The 16,792-nt window shown below is 42.1% G+C and overlaps 3 protein-coding genes across 4 annotated transcripts; 1 reads left to right on the top strand and 2 right to left on the bottom strand.

Moving 5' to 3' along the window:
- Positions 1 to 622: 622 nt before the first annotated feature.
- Positions 623 to 3,657, bottom strand: LOC133956426 (CMRF35-like molecule 6). 2 transcript variants are annotated; one of them, XM_062391446.1, is made up of 5 exons: positions 3,569 to 3,657; positions 1,741 to 2,079; positions 1,491 to 1,582; positions 1,217 to 1,319; positions 623 to 1,033 (listed from the first exon to the last, which is right to left on the bottom strand). In XM_062391446.1, the coding sequence occupies exons 1-5, from the start codon at positions 3,603 to 3,605 to the stop codon at positions 1,029 to 1,031; spliced, it is 576 nt and encodes a 191-aa protein (XP_062247430.1). In that variant the 5' UTR covers positions 3,606 to 3,657; the 3' UTR covers positions 623 to 1,028. The 2 variants fall into 2 exon arrangements, with proteins under 2 accessions (XP_062247430.1, XP_062247431.1); XM_062391447.1 differs by having other exon boundaries at positions 1,491 to 1,555.
- Positions 3,658 to 4,428: 771 nt separating this feature from the next.
- Positions 4,429 to 11,006, bottom strand: hsd17b10 (hydroxysteroid (17-beta) dehydrogenase 10). The gene is made up of 6 exons (XM_062391431.1): positions 10,927 to 11,006; positions 9,700 to 9,864; positions 9,038 to 9,202; positions 8,840 to 8,968; positions 8,270 to 8,378; positions 4,429 to 4,733 (listed from the first exon to the last, which is right to left on the bottom strand). Exons 1-6 carry the CDS (start codon positions 10,948 to 10,950, stop codon positions 4,543 to 4,545), a joined length of 783 nt encoding a protein of 260 aa, XP_062247415.1. The 5' UTR covers positions 10,951 to 11,006; the 3' UTR covers positions 4,429 to 4,542.
- A 2,476-nt stretch (positions 11,007 to 13,482) lies between these two features.
- On the top strand, positions 13,483 to 16,682 carry LOC133956422 (L-rhamnose-binding lectin SML-like). The gene is made up of 9 exons (XM_062391442.1): positions 13,483 to 13,556; positions 14,329 to 14,361; positions 14,447 to 14,500; positions 14,681 to 14,816; positions 14,986 to 15,095; positions 15,340 to 15,384; positions 15,599 to 15,731; positions 15,813 to 15,916; positions 16,000 to 16,682. Exons 1-9 carry the CDS (start codon positions 13,532 to 13,534, stop codon positions 16,008 to 16,010), a joined length of 651 nt encoding a protein of 216 aa, XP_062247426.1. The 5' UTR covers positions 13,483 to 13,531; the 3' UTR covers positions 16,011 to 16,682.
- The last annotated feature ends 110 nt before the right edge of the window (positions 16,683 to 16,792 follow it).

Here is a 16,792-nt window from a genome sequence, read left to right as displayed (position 1 = left end):
AGGTCGACTGACCAGGTGAAGTTCAACGGACCAGGTGAAGGTCAACAGACCAGGTGAAGGTCAACGGACCAGGTGAAGGTCAACAGACCAGGTGAAGGTCAACGGACCAGTTGAAGGTCAACAGACCAGGTGAAGGTCGACTGACCAGGTGAAGGTCAACGGACCAGCTGTACCAGCTCCTCATATGGTGAAGAGTATCGGTCCGAGAACAGAACCTTGTGGAACTCCATTAGTAACTTGTGTGACAACCCTGGAGTTGTCTGCTGTGCTTGTGTTTGTGTGTCAGGTCCTGTGGGCGGAGTCAGACCCTGGTGATCAGCAGGGCTGTGGCCCACCTGGGGGGACCTCTTCTTAAGAGGCCTGCAGACTGGGCTCTGGTCTCTCATCCACTGGGTTTCTTTGTATTTATTCTTTGTAGAATAAATATTATAACTGCAGAACTTTGTGGCCGTCTGTGTTTCACTTGTGTGTGCATGGAGGAGTCATGTTGACTTATTGAAATCTATAAGAACAGTAATTCAGACTAGAGGTAACAAATGCATATAACTAGATACAAAGTTTATTAATATTATTTAGAAGTTATTTACAATTTAAGAGGAAACTTTCTCTAAAATCAAGTTACAGTTATAGTTACAGTTATAGTTACAGCTATAGTTATAGTTACAGTTATAGTTACAGCTATAGTTATAGTTACAGTTATAGTTAAAGTTATAGTTACAGTTATAGTTATAGTTACTGAGTTACAGTTACATTTACATCTATAGTTACAGCTACAGTTATAGTTACAGTTACAGTTACAGTTATAGTTACAGTTATAGTTATAGTTACAGTTACAGTTATAGTTATAGTTATAGTTACAGTTACATTTAACCTGAAGCAAAGTGGAGAACAGAGAACATGAAGCTTCTCCACTGACACAGTTCATCTGTACCTGAGTAACAGTGTCCACATGTCTATAGGGGGCGCTGTGGAGTGAGTCCCTGAGGTTAGACTCCACCTCAGTGTCGGTGCACGTGATGGAGTCGACTTCAACCTGCAACAAACAGTTTAAACATTTAGAAACACATTTATATTGTTTATTAACAAGTACTGTACGTTTCAAAGTACTGTCTGTTATGAAATGTTTTATTATTAATAATTCTAATGATGTGTTTGTGTGTCTGTGTCTGTGTCTGTGTGTGTGTGTGTGTGTGTGTAATATTATACTGTGTATTACCTGTGTGTTTACTGGTTCTCATCCTGCAGAAAACCATCACAGTGACTGAGAGTGTGATGATGATGATGAAGATGAAACTCACATTCAGCAGAAGAGCTGCGATCTTAGTAACAGGAAGTACATATTAAATCATTAATAGAAACAGGAAGTACATATTTAATCCTCCAGCATCACTTCCTTCCTCTTCAGACACGATGACATCACGATGAGTTTGAACGTGACTTTGTTCATTTTTCAGTTTCCTGATGAAAACACCTTCTTACTGGGAGTTTACCTGAGGAGCAGATGACTGCTCACTGGTTTCAGGAGAGCTGGAGGTGGGAGCTGTGGTTGTGGCTGCTGGGAGAGATGTTGGAGAAGGTGAAGCTGTGAAACCATTACAAACACAACACACACACACACAGACATTGTTACATTATCACCAGGGTGAATGGAGATTATGTAAACTATGATTTGGTGATGTACAAATAAAATAGATTCATAGAATATTTGTAGAATGTGAATCAGTTTGTGTAGAAACTCACCATCTGTGACGAAGATCTCAACCCTTTCGTTTCCGTCTGGAAGAAGAGTTCTCTTCAAACCACACGTGTACTTTCCAGAGTCGGACTTCTTCAGCTCTTTTATTGTCACAATAACAAATGAATTAGATAGTAGATCAGGTGCTTCTTCGTATCTGATGCTGTATCTGCCTCTCTGAGCTGAGACGTTGTCTGTCTCAATCAGGACGTCTCCGTCTTCACACGACTTCCTGCAGAAAAGCTTTGTCTCTCCAGAGAAGAAAAATGAGCAGCTGACTGTGACAGATCCTCCTTCAGGTCCAGTGAACACAGACTCAGTGAGACCGTCCTGCAACAAGGAGCCTGAAACATCCACACTCCTCCATGTTAGCAGACGGGACACGGAGCAAAGACAGAAACCGAAGCACACGTTCAATAAATGATTCTCAAAGATGATTCTGTCTTTTCAGGTCGTTCTCATCTCACTGAGGTTTGTTCAAGTGTTTCTGATCCGTTTGGTCTGAGACTGACTCCTGATTGACAGCTGAGACTGACTCCTGATTGACAGCTGAGACTGTTTCCTGATTGACAGCTGAGACTGACTCATGATTGACAGCTGAGACTGACTCCTGATTGACAGCTGACACTGACTCCTGATTGACAGCTGAGACTGACTCCTGATTGACAGCTTACACTCACTCCTGATTGACAGCTGACACTGACTCCTGATTGACAGCTGACACTGACTCCTGATTGACAGCTGTAACTGACTCCTGATTGACAGATGACACTGACTCCTGATTGACAGCTGACACTGACTCCTGATTGACAGCTGTAACTGACTCCTGATTGACAGCTGAGACTGACTCCTGATTGACAGCTGAGACTGACTTCTGATTGACAGCTGACACTGACTCCTGATTGACAGCTGAGACTGTTTCCTGATGGACAGCTGAGACTGACTCTTGATTGACAGCTGACACTGACTCCTGATTGACAGCTGAGACTGACTCCTGATTGACAGCTTACACTCACTCCTGATTGACAGCTGACACTGACTCCTGATTGACAGCTGACACTGACTCCTGATTGACAGCTGTAACTGACTCCTGATTGACAGATGACACTGACTCCTGATTGACAGCTGACACTGACTCCTGATTGACAGATGACACTGACTCCTGATTGACAGCTGACACTGACTCCTGATTGACAGCTGTAACTGACTCCTGATTGACAGATGACACTGACTCCTGATTGACAGCTGTAACTGACTCCTGATTGACAGATGACACTGACTCTTGATTGACAGCTGAGACTGACTCTTGATTGACAGCTGAGATGTATCCTGATTGACAGCTGAGACTGACTCCTGATTGACAGCTGAGACTGACTCATGATGTTTTCTCTTCACAGTTTTAATGTTACTTCAAGAAATTCACAGAGACGACTTCTTTTCGTTCATTTCCTGTTTTGTCTCAGGTTGAATCGACGTCTGGGGACAAATAAAAGTCTAAATACGACTCAAAGAAATTTGTATGAAATCAAATAAATAGATTGAATGAATATTTCAGGAAAATATCAAAGGAAACAAATAATAAATGTATCAGACAAATTAAAGAAACTGAATTCTTGGAAACACTGTGTCACAGGAAATGAGTGAAACATGAGTCGATCACTTCTGCTGATAAACTGGACTTTGAACCTGAGGTCATGAAACTGAACGAGTGAGAGAGACGGAGGAGAAGAAAAGAAACACGATCAAATATTAATAACTTCAAAGAAACACGATCAAATATTAATAACTTCAAAGAACCAACAGAGTTTCAGAGAGAAAGTAAAATCAACTCACTGAGAGAGAAGAAGATGAGGATGAGATGAGCATTCATGTTGAGGACTGAAGCTCTAACGCTGCTTCACTTCCTGCTTCACAGGAAATCACCAAACTGTCACTTCCCTAAAGGACCTGAAGAAGAACCACCCCCCCCCCCCCCCCTCACTTGTTCACGCAGTGTTCACATTCTTTCTTCTGTAACAACTTATTCCTCAAACTCATTTATTGGAATCATCAGAAAAATGTGATCAAGGTTAAAAAAAAAATTGGAAGAGATTCTATGAAGACTTAAACTAGCAGGTCAGTGACCTCTGCCCTTTGACCTCTGGAATCCTACCAGTTCATTTGTCAAAGTTTACACCAAATTTAAAGAAGATTCCTTTTCCGAGTTCTGGAGACAAACTGTGAACATCTATCTGGACACTAGGGGGCGCCTGCTCAGAGACAAGATAAGATAAGATATAAGATATGTTTATTCATACCAAACACATTCACAGACATGCACAGACACACTCATGCAGGTAGAGAAATGTAACCTCTGCTTTTGACCCATCTGGTGCAGGACACACAGAGCGGTGAGCGACCATGTACGGCGCTCGGGGAGCAGATGTTGGGGGAGTAAGGTGCCTTGCTCAGGGGCACTAGACAGGGTAGGGAGAATCCTCTTGGATTTTTGGACAGATCAATCCAGGTTCGTCTTTTGTTGTCTCTCCGTGGAGTCGAACCAGAGACCTCCTCTGCCCATAGTCCAAGTTTCGGCCACTAGACCACCGCCTCTCCATGAACTGTCTCATCTTGTCCCAAGTTCAACGAAAGAATGTGTGTGTTATGATTTTAAAGATTCTGAGCAAAACACACTTAGAAAAAAGAACAAAGAATCAAGTGAACAAATCCGTTTAATTTCAAATCAGATTAGAAAACAACATAAAGTACAACACACACACACACTCACTCACACACTCACACACTCACACACTCACTCACACTCTCTCTCAGGGCTGCATGCGAATGGCTCCGTCCAGTCTGATGACCTCGCCGTTAATCATGGGGTTCTCAGCCAGTGATGTCACCAGGTGGGCAAACTCCGCGGGGTCTCCCAGGCGCGAGGGGAAGGGCACCTGACGGGCGAGGAACGAGCGCACCTTCTCTGGAAGACCAGCGAGGAGGGGCGTGGAGAACAGACCTGCAGGACCAGAGGAGGGGACATGAGGGACACCACCAACTGACCAGGTGGAGGTCAACTGACCAGGTGAAGGTCAACTGACCAGGTGGAGGTCAAAAGACCAGGTGAAAAGGTCAACAGACCAGGTGAAGGTCAAAAGACCAGGTGAAAAATGTCAACTGACCAGCTGTATGTTAATTGACCAGGTGAAGGTCAACGGACCAGGTGAAGGTCAAAAGACCAGGTGAAAAGGTCAACTGACCAGGTCAAGGTCAACTGACCAGGTGAAAAGGTCAACTGACCAGGTGAAGGTCAACGGACCAGGTGAAAAGGTCAACTGACCAGCTGTATGTTAACTGACCAGGTGAAGGTCAACGGACCAGGTGAAAAGGTCTACTGACCAGCTGTATGTTAACTGACCAGGTGAAGGTCCACTGACCAGGTGAAGGTCAACAGACTAGGTGAAAAGGTCAACTGACCAGGTGAAGGTCAACTAACCATGTGTATGTTAACTGACCAGCTGTATGTTAACTAACCAGGTGTATGTTAACTAACCAGGTGTATATTAAATAACCAGCTGTATGTTAACTAACCAGCTGTACGTTAACTAACCAGGTGTATGTTAGCTAACCAGGTGTTTATTAACTAACCAGCTGTATATTAACTAACCAGCTGTACGTTAACTAACCAGGCGTATGTTAGCCAACCAGGTGTTTATTAACTAACCAGCTGCATGTTAACTAGCCAGGTGTTTATTAACTAACCAGCTGTATATTAACTAACCAGCTGTACGTTAACTAACCAGTTGTACGTTAACTAACCAGTTGTACGTTAACTAACCAGGTGTATGTTAGCTAACCAGGTGTTTATTAAATAACCAGCTGCATGCTTACTAACCAGGTGTTTATTAACTAACCAGCTGTACGTTAACTTACCAGCTGTACGTTAACTAACCAGCTGTACGTTAACTAACCAGGTGTATGTTAGCTAACCAGGTGTATGTTAGCTAACCAGGTGTTTATTAACTAACCAGGTGTTTATTAACTAACCAGCTGTATATTAACTAACCAGCTGTGCGTTAACTAACCAGTTGTATGTTAGCTAACCAGGTGTTTGTTAACTAACCAGCTGCATGTTAACTAACCAGGTGTATGTTAACTAACCAGCTGTATGTTAACTAACCAGCTGTACGTTAACTTACCAGGTGTAAGTTAACTAACCAGGTGTATGTTAGCTAACCAGCTGTATGTTAACTAACCAGCTGAATGTTAACTAACCAGCTGAATGTTAACTAACCAGGTGTATGTTAGCTAACCAGGTGTTTATTAACTAACCAGGTGTATGTTAACTAACCAGATGTTTATTAACTAACCAGCTGTAGGTTAACTAACCAGCTGTACGTTAACTAACCAGGTGTATGTTAACTAACCAGCTGTACGTTAACTAACCAGGTTTATGTTAGCTAACCAGGTGTTTATTAAGTAACCAGCTGCATGCTAACTAACCAGGTGTTTATTAACTAACCAGCTGTATATTAACTAACCAGCTGTATATTAACTAACCAGGTGTATGTTAGCTAACCAGGTGTTTATTAACTAACCAGCTGTAGGTTAACTAACAAGCTGAATGTTAACTAACCAGGTGTATGTTAGCCAACCAGGTGTTTATTAACTAACCAACTGTATGTTAACTAACCAGGTGTATGTTAACTAACCAGCTGTATGTTAACTAACCAGCTGTATGTTAACTAACCAGCTGTATGTTAGCTAACCAGCTGTATGTTAACTAACCAGCTGTAGGTTAACTAACCAGCTGAATGTTAACTAACCAGGTGTATGTTAACTAACCAGATGTTTATTAACTAACCAGCTGTAAGTTAACTAACCAGCTGTACGTTAACTAACCAGGTGTATGTTAGCTAACCAGGTGTTTATTAACTAACCAGCTGCATGCTAACTAACCAGGTGTTTATTAACTAACCAGCTGTATGTTAACTAACCAGGTGTATGTTAGCTAACCAGGTGTTTATTAACTAACCAGCTGTAGGTTAACTAACAAGCTGAATGTTAACTAACCAGGTGTTTATTAACTAACCAGCTGTATGTTAACTAACCAGCTGTATGTTAACTAACCAGGTGTATGTTAACTAACCAGGTGTACGTTAACTAACCAGGTGTATGTTAACTAACCAGCTGTATATTAACTAACCAGGTGTATGTTAACTAACCAGGTGTATGTTAACTAACCAGGTGTACGTTAACTAACCAGGTGTTTATTAACTAACCAGGTGTATGTTAACTAACCAGCTGTACGTTAACTAACCAGGTGTATGTTAACTAACCAGGTGTATTTTAACTAACCAGGTGTTTATTAACTAACCAGGTGTATGTTAACTAACCAGCTGTATGTTAACTAACCAGGTGTATTTTAACTAACCAGGTGTATGTTAACTAACCAGCTGTATGTTAACTAACCAGGTGTACGTTAACTAACCAGGTGTATGTTAACTAACCAGCTGTATGTTAACTAACCAGGTGTATGTTAACTAACCAGGTGTATATTAACTAACCAGGTGTATGTTAGCTAACCAGGTGTTTATTAACTAACCAGCTGTAGGTTAACTAACAAGCTGAATGTTAACTAACCAGGTGTATGTTAGCCAACCAGGTGTTTATTAACTAACCAACTGTATGTTAACTAACCAGGTGTATGTTAACTAACCAGCTGTATGTTAACTAACCAGCTGTATGTTAGCTAACCAGCTGTATGTTAACTAACCAGCTGTAGGTTAACTAACCAGCTGAATGTTAACTAACCAGGTGTATGTTAACTAACCAGATGTTTATTAACTAACCAGCTGTAAGTTAACTAACCAGCTGTACGTTAACTAACCAGGTGTATGTTAGCTAACCAGGTGTTTATTAACTAACCAGCTGCATGCTAACTAACCAGGTGTTTATTAACTAACCAGCTGTATGTTAACTAACCAGGTGTATGTTAGCTAACCAGGTGTTTATTAACTAACCAGCTGTAGGTTAACTAACAAGCTGAATGTTAACTAACCAGGTGTATGTTAGCTAACCAGGTGTTTATTAACTAACCAGCTGTATGTTAACTAACCAGCTGTATGTTAACTAACCAGGTGTATGTTAACTAACCAGGTGTACGTTAACTAACCAGGTGTTTATTAACTAACCAGGTGTACGTTAACTAACCAGGTGTTTATTAACTAACCAGGTGTATGTTAACTAACCAGCTGTACGTTAACTAACCAGGTGTATGTTAACTAACCAGGTGTATTTTAACTAACCAGGTGTTTATTAACTAACCAGGTGTATGTTAACTAACCAGCTGTATGTTAACTAACCAGGTGTATTTTAACTAACCAGGTGTATGTTAACTAACCAGGTGTACGTTAACTAACCAGGTGTTTATTAACTAACCAGGTGTATGTTAACTAACCAGCTGTACGTTAACTAACCAGGTGTATGTTAACTAACCAGGTGTATGTTAACTAACCAGGTGTATGTTAACTAACCAGGTGTATGTTAACTAACCCGGGGCGATGGTTATGACCCGGATGCCCATCGGTGCCAGGTCTCGAGCGATGGGCAGCGTCATCCCCACGATTCCTCCTTTAGACGCTGAGTACGCTGCTTGACCGACCTGCACATCAAACACTCTCATTATTAATGAATGTTATTAATCATTAATACTTAACTTTCATCATTATTCAACTCTAGCAACTGTTGTATGAACAATTAACTGTTTAACTTTACTTTGGTAACTATTTAAAACAAACTCTTGTTGTTATAGAACATCTTTGATACAGATTTATGGTGGTTATGTTGTTTATGGTGTTTATGTTGTTTATGGTGTTTATGGTGGTTATGTTGTTTATGGTGGTTATGATGTTTATGGTGGTTATGGTGGTTATGATGTTTATGGTGGTTATGGTGTTTATGGTGTTTATGGTGTTTATGGTTAGGGTTATGGTGTTTATGGTGTTTATGGTGGTTATGGTGGTTATGGTGGTTATGGTGTTTATGGTGATTATGGTGTTTATGGTGGTTATGGTGGTTATGATGTTTATGGTGGTTATGGTGGTTATGGTGTTTTGAACTCACCTGTCCATCAAACGCTGCCACGCTGGCCGTGTTGATGATGCAGCCGCGGTGGCCGTCGGCGTCCGGCTCGTTCTTCCCCATCTCGCCGACGGCCAGACGGATCACGTTGAAGGTTCCTGCGATGTTCACCTGCAGAGAAGGACACGTGTCACAGCAGCGCCGGAGGACACGGGACTGACTCGGCTTCGTGCTACGTACGTTGATGACACGCTGGAAGTCCTCCAGGCTGTGAGGACACGCCTTCTTAAAGTTGTACGTCTTCACCGCCACAGCGATGCCGGCACAGTTAACGGCCAAATCCAGTTTCCCAAACTTCTCTCTGGCCAGAGACACGGCCGCCTGCACCTCGGCCTCGGAGGTCACCTGCAGCCACAGGGACAAACCCCTGCAATGAACTCTGGGTAATGTCCTCTGTGGAGAGCTGGGGACAAGGTCTGAAAACACCTGTGACCACAGACGTGAACCTGCCAACAGGAAGCTGTGCTGTTTTCAGTGCTGGATGATGTGAGAGCGCCACCTACTGAGCGGAGGATGCATTACACCTCAGGCTCCAGCCGCAGCTTTTTAACTTTCTATTGAATCAGAGTTTTTTTTAATAAATAAAATTAATTAAACTAACAGAACAAAAAGAAAGGTGTCTGTTCTTGTTTTATTTCTGTCGGTCAGTGAAACATCTTCTCAAATATCACAAGTCAAATTATTTGTTACTTTCTCATGTTAATATTATTTCTTTAAAACTTTTATTATTTAGTCACAAACAGTTTCCCTGTACGTGTTAAGCTACCTGTCACTCAGATCCTGGTCTGAGCAGCTTGAAGAGGACGAGGACACATTTGTCTCTGTTGAACCACATGACTCACGTCTGCTGGAGCGAAGACACACCGATCCCCCAGACTCTGGGCCAGAGCGTGTCCATCGGAGGACGGCAGGTCCAGGACCACGGCGGACGCCCCGCACTGCAGCAGGCGCTCCACGGTGGCTCGGCCCAGACCGGAGGCCCCGCCGGTCACCAGGCCCACCATCCCCTGGACCACAGGGACGAGAGGGGGACGGGAGGGGGGGGGCAGGAGAGAGAGAGAGAATCAACACTCGCTCTGATGATTTAAAGTTTCCTCTTTAAACTGAAACTTTATTATAACTGGACGTCTGTGCATCCTAGCCCTCCTTACAGCGTCTCCTTTCCTAACTCCTTACATCGTCTCCTTTCCTGACTCCTCACAGCTTCTCCTTTTCTGACTCCTCACACCTTCTCCTTTCCTGACTCCTCACAGCTTCTCCTTTCCTAACTCCTTACATCGTCTCCTTACGTCTCCTCTCCTGACTCCTCACAGCTTCTCCTTTCCTGACTCCTTACAGCGTCTCCTTTCCTGACTCCTCACAGCTTCTCCTTTCCTGACTCCTCACAGCTTCTCCTTTCCTAACTCCTTACAGCGTCTCCTTTCCTGACTCCTTACAGCGTCTCCTTTCCTGACTCCTCACAGCTTCTCCTTTCCTAGCTCCTTACATCGTCTCCTTACGTCTCCTTTCCTGACTCCTCACAGCTTCTCCTTACGTCTCCTTTTCTAACTCCTTACATCGTCTCCTTTCCTGACTCCTCACAGCTTCTCCTTTTCTGACTCCTCACACCTTCTCCTTTCCTGACTCCTCACAGCTTCTCCTTTCCTAACTCCTTACATCGTCTCCTTACGTCTCCTCTCCTGACTCCTCACAGCTTCTCCTTTCCTGACTCCTTACAGTTTCTACTTTCCTGACTCCTTAACAACGTCTCCTTTCCTGACTCCTTACAACGTCTCCTTTCCTGACTCCTCACAGTTTCTCCTTTCCTAACTCCTTGCATCTTCTCCTTCTCATCTTTCCTTGAACCTAGGCGGAGGAATCGTGTTAGGAAAGGAGATGAGGTGACTTGGTGAGCAGCTGCAGGTAGGGGGCGCTGTGACTGTGTTCGACAAGTCTGAACTTCTGTGATTAAAAAGCACGTGAACGCGTGAATCAACGCAGGCGCTCGTTACTACTCTAACTCACGTATTATCTGCGTGCAGCATGTGCGTGAAGCGTGTGCGTGGAGCGTGTGTGTGCAGCGGACTCACCTTCACACACCGGATGTTCGCCATGTTGGATCTGGAGAGAAGAAGCTGACGTCAGAACAAAGATCGTTTATGCTGGAGAGAGGAGTCAAGAGTTGGATATTATAATGAGCACAACAATGACCGGTTATTGACAGCTGGTTGAACTTGTTTCATCATTTTCATGTAAAATAATAAATAACACATTGTTTTAAATGAAACTAGTTGATTCTATTAAAGCTAGTGCATTATTAGAATACAATTGTGGGAATAACCAATAATGTCTTTAAGGAAATAATGATCGTTTTCAACCTTATTTCTTTTTAGATTTAGTTTCTAACTTTGTAACACTTACAGTTATTGTTTCGTTTAATTTAAATGTGTATATTTATATATACAGTACATTGTAGCTTTTTGGAATGGAAATAAATAAGATCACAGTCTAATGGTTCATATTATTAACATAATTATTTACCTACAACATGTATAATTTAATGAGTTTAATAAAGTGTTAAAATAAAGTGGATGTAACCGGAATGACTCTCATTTACCTTCTTACTATGTTCAAATATGTATTATCATGCGGACCTGTATCTGAAAAACAGTCAGAGTGAGAGCTCTGTCACTTTACACATATTTGTTCACAGGATCCAAGAACGTATGGGCACCGCCCCCTTTCTAATCTGACCAATCGTGCTAAGGTTCAGGGAACAGACCATCTCCCCATAGGCTGACTCTCAGCGGGGTCGACCAATCACAGCAGCCCTGAGGCTCAGGTCAGGTCACAGCGATCATACTTCCGGGTTTATCTCCTCCAACGCTTTGATTGAATCATTTGATAAATAAAGTTATTCACCAGTGATATAGTAATATTCTCAGAGGGAGAAGTTTGAGAAGTGAAAATCACTTGAATGTGTGAATCGTGATTTCAGCTGAAATAAAACCAGCTGTGAACTTCACTCTGATGAAGGAGGTCAGGAGACGAAGGAGACGAAGGAGACGAAGGATCCACAGGAAACAAAAGATATGAACTCAGACGAATAAACCCAGAGACGCAGGAGACGAGGAGACGTGTGAGACAAGACCAGAAGCTTCACGAGGAGTCAAACAGGACCAGTTACAAGGTCAACCAGTAACAAACTCAACCAGTAACAAACTCAACCAGTAACAAACTCAAAGTCCAAACAACTGAGAGACAACGAAACACACGCAGCGAAAATAACTCAGATCATGAAAACAAAACATTTTCATCTATAAGTTCAACAGAAAGTCACAATCAAATATCCGTAAAGAATAAACTCTTCAACAACAAACAACTTGTAATTATTGAACTAACTCATAAAAGAGGAAACATGCTTTATGATTGGACGCAGGATGAATAAATGACCGAGAGCAGGAAGCTTTTCATAATTCACATTATGAGCGTTAGGTTATATTGGACCTGGGGATTAAGTGGGTGGAGCCTGAGTCAACAACACAAATCAGGACAAGCACCAGGAACAAGGAAACACTTTGATTACTGTTTGTCTCGATTGCTTAAGAACGATTTTTAAAACACGGTCAAAACAATTCACCAATCAGCAGAGCACATCAGATCCTTTGAAAAATAAAACACTCTTTAAAAACTATACACTGATTTATCAAAACCATATTTTGTTACTTAATTCTGTTTGAACCAGTTACACACTGCTGCTTCTAAACTAAACACTTTTAACAATTCTACTTCTCAGTGATTAGAGTACTGGAAGTGAAGTACACAGAGAGAGTACAAATATAGAATAAATTCACCAAACACTACTCAACCCTAACCCTACTGCAGACTGATGAAAATATAATTAATTTCTCTCGATATTCATAAATCAGTCAACAAGTCAACAAGGAGAATCACAACACAACTGACATTTAACTGAGAACATTAAACTACTTTAAGAATCCTTCATTTCCTGCTTCTGAAAAGTTCTGCTCCAATACAATTAAAGATTAGATAAGATAAAATACAAAAGGGTTAGGGTTGGCTAGCTGTACAACTGTGTGTGTGTGTGTGTGTGTGTGTGTGTGTGTGTGTGTGTGTGTGTGTGTGTGTGTGTGTGTGTGTGAAGCTGGTCAGAACGATAGAACGGACCAAAGGAGACGTTAAATAAATGTTTGTCAAAGATGTTTCTGTCGTTTCAGCTTCTTATCAAAGATGTTTCTTATCAGTTTGGATTGAATCAGTTATTTGATGAAATGAAAACAAGCTGAGACGTCAGGATTTGTCCAGAATGTGTGAACAGGAACCACACCTCCGTTCTTCAGCTCCATCTCTTCAGCTCCATCTCTTCAGCTCCATCTCTTCAGCTCCATCTCTTCAGCTCCATCTCTTCAGCTCCATCTCTTCAGCTCCATCTCTTCAGCTCCATCTCTTGAGGGAAGAGGAAGTTCTCTGAAACTTTCTTCCCGTCAGTTTTGTGAATTTATTTTTTTATGTTTTTCCTTCTGGTAAACTTGGATCAGAAGTTTATTGTTTTTTATCAGATTCAGTTTTATCGCAGCTGAACGTTAGTCATCCAGGTCAATGTTTAACTTTGCCAGTGGAACCAGTGGAATAAATACAGGTGAGTCAGTGGGAGAGTTCACCTGCTCCTGAAACATGCTCCACCTCAGCAGCTCATTGTGTGAGTACGAACCAACACAAACCACTGGACCCACTGGGTCCACTGGGTCCAGTGGGTCCACTGGGTTTCTGTCATTTCTGTCAGTTTAGAACTTCTGTTTTTACTTTATTGATAGAGACAGAAGTTTCCTGGAGCTCAACTGGAGACTTGATTCTGAATAATACGATTTAGATTTAGTTGATTTCACATCAAGTTTCATTTTGTCAGTTATTGTTCTTTCAGTCACATAATTAACAGAGTGTTTGAAACGTTTAAACTCAGCGTTAAACCACTTGTGACTTTTATCTGAACTTTAAAAAGATCAAATTAAAGAACAGATTCTGAGTCAGATTCACTAACTGGTCCCAGAGTCGCTGTGAATCAAAAACCTTGAAACAAGTAGAACCAGTGACCGACCAGTTTCTGATCCGTTCGGTTTGAATCAGTTATTAGAGACGTGATGATTGACAGCACAGCAGAGTTATACATTTTATTTTATCTTCATTCCTGGATGATATTTTTCACATTCTGTTTTCACAGTTTATTGACAGTTCTTCTTTCTGTTCTTTGGAATCTGAGCTCAACAGAGATAATGAGTTGCTGCTGTCGCTCAGGAGAAGTTTTGAATCTAATAAACTTACTTTAAATTAAGTTGGTGACAGATGTAAAATGACACTTTGGTAAATCTTTGGTTTATTTTCTGGTCCTGAATCATTAAATGATCGTTTAACATCTTTGTTTTTTAAGGAAAGTAAATTAAAAGGTTCAGTTTCATGTGTTTGATGTTTTTCAGTGCTCGCAGCAACATGGTCGCTCATGACCACAGGTAACTACATCGGACTGAATGTAATCTATTACATAGAGAAGTACTCTGGCACTTTTCAGCTCATACTCTCTCGTCTGTCTTTCAGAAGTGTCCTCAGAGCGAGTCCTCTCCTGTTCGGACGTCCAGCGTCTGAGCTGTGGTACGAACACGTTCTGTCCTCACTCACATTAATGTCTTCTGAATCTGAATGTCTCAGTCACATGACTCCGGGCCTTTCTTATTGGTCCCATCCTTTTACCATCAAGCTGCAGATGAAAACGAGTCATTTACATGTTAATATAATAATTCAGGTGGTTTGTCTCTGTCTCCTCGTGGACAGACAGCGGAGTGATCAGTGTGCAGGACGCTCTGTATGGACGCACAGACAGACAGACGTGCAGCGAGGGACGTCCTCCACAGCAGCTCCTCAACACGGCCTGCTCCCTGCCCGGGACCTTTGACCTCCTGAGGACCAGGTGTGCTGCTGTGACGCTCTGTTCTCTATCATAATGAGTTATCCATGTCTGATCCAGATGTGCAGCAGCTGAGGTCATCAGGATCAGTACAGAGGAGAGTGAAGATAAATGTTGTCTTCTGTGTGTGTTGTCTTCTGTGTGTGTTGTCTTCTGTGTGTGTTTCCTGTAGGTGTGATGGGAAGAGAGTGTGTGAACTGAACTTAGATGATGTCAGAACTTCTGATCCCTGCGCCGGCACCTTTAAATACCTGGAGACCAACTACACCTGTCTCCCAGCAGGTCAGGGACACGCCTGTCACATGACCCATGACTCATTCACGTGTGTGCTCTGCTGCTATTTGGAGGATTTTATTTAGTTTTATGTTTTGTAGTGATTGTGAAATATCTTGAATATGAGACGGTGCATCTCAAGGAGTTTATCCAAATAAATATAATATAAAGTATAATTTATAATAATGTTGTTTCCAATGTCCCGAGCGTCTGAGGCTGTGAGAATCTAACCTGAGTCATGTGACTTCCACAGTTCACCTCAACATCTGTGAGCATTCTGAGGCAGAACTAAACTGTGGTGAGATCACGGTTTCTATGTTTTATGATATTAAATGTTATTTCTCTGTATGAGTGTGTATGAACGTGTGTGACATTTAATTCATCGCTTTTAGAGCAAGGACATGAAAAGCAGCTGCTATTTTACTATTACTATATCTATGTCTATTAATTGTCAAATGTGTGTGGCCTCTCTCCTTGTCTCCTTGTCTCCTTCATGTCCTCGTCCCTGTCAGAGGACGGACAGGTCATATTTGTGTACGGAGCTGATTATGGACGTCGAGACCGGACCACGTGTTCCTACCGGCGCACTGAGTCCCAGCTCCGAGATGTCCTCTGCTCAAGTCCCACGAGGACAGTGGCTGAGAGGTGGAGTCGTGCACTGATTTAGATTGAACCCTCGTCTTAGATCTGACTTGAGAACAGATGTTAACATCCCTGTGTCCACAGCTGTAACGGGAGGAGCAGCTGCAGGATCAGAGCAGAGAACTCGGTGTTTGGAGATCCGTGTTTCGGTACCGTCAAATACCTGGAGGTGTCCTACACGTGTCAATGTGAGAGACCGACTGTTAAACACTGATGATCAACTCTGAGATATCTCCACGTGTGAGTGACTCTGACGTCTGTTCTTTTTCAGATCCTGTGTGAACTCACTGACGTCACAGACACATCAGATTATTTTAATAGATCCTGTAAATCCTCATTTTCTACTGTAACTGTCTCAACGTAATCAGACCTGAGTGGGATCACAACAGGTCTGATTGATGGATCATATTTCTCCTCAGAGACTCGACTGACAATAATCCATCAGCTCATTGATCTTCAGTTCTGTTCAAAGTGTTTATTCTGATCAAAGCTGTAAAGACTCTGATCTCTCTGATGTCCTCTGTGACATGGGACATCTATTGACTAGTGTCCGTCCTGGAGACGTGTCCTCACATGTCTCTGAGGTCTCTACCTTCTCACCTGTTAAAGGTTTCAGTAGTTTGACTCTGGTTGAAGAACAGAGGACGTCTCACCTGGTTAAAGACGAGGAGACAAACCAGGTATTGGTGAATATGGGATCTACAAATAAAATGATTGATTTTTTTTTTATTTAAATTTACTTTAATCAATTGAGATAATTCCCATTCAGAGATTTCCTGAAACCCTTCATCTAAAGAAACTGGTCTCATCTTGATCTTCTTAAACCAGTGATATTAGTTCTGAAGATGATTCTGTGACTGGACACGAGTTCTGATTCCAGTTTGAATGTAAAGAGAACGAGTCTGAAACAATCCACTGCAACACAAACACTAATAAAGATGAATTATGAGCTCACTGCTTCCTGGAGTTATTCATGTCCATTTCTCCTCTGATTGACCAGTTCACTCAGTCCCAGTGTCAGTCACACTGCAGCTGCTACTGGGAACACTGGGTTTGAGTTCTCA

The sequence above is a fragment of the Platichthys flesus genome, chromosome 7 (assembly GCF_949316205.1).
Source record: "Platichthys flesus chromosome 7, fPlaFle2.1, whole genome shotgun sequence".
Lineage (NCBI taxonomy): Eukaryota > Metazoa > Chordata > Actinopteri > Pleuronectiformes > Pleuronectidae > Platichthys > Platichthys flesus.
This window is presented reverse-complemented; position numbering and strand designations above follow the sequence as displayed.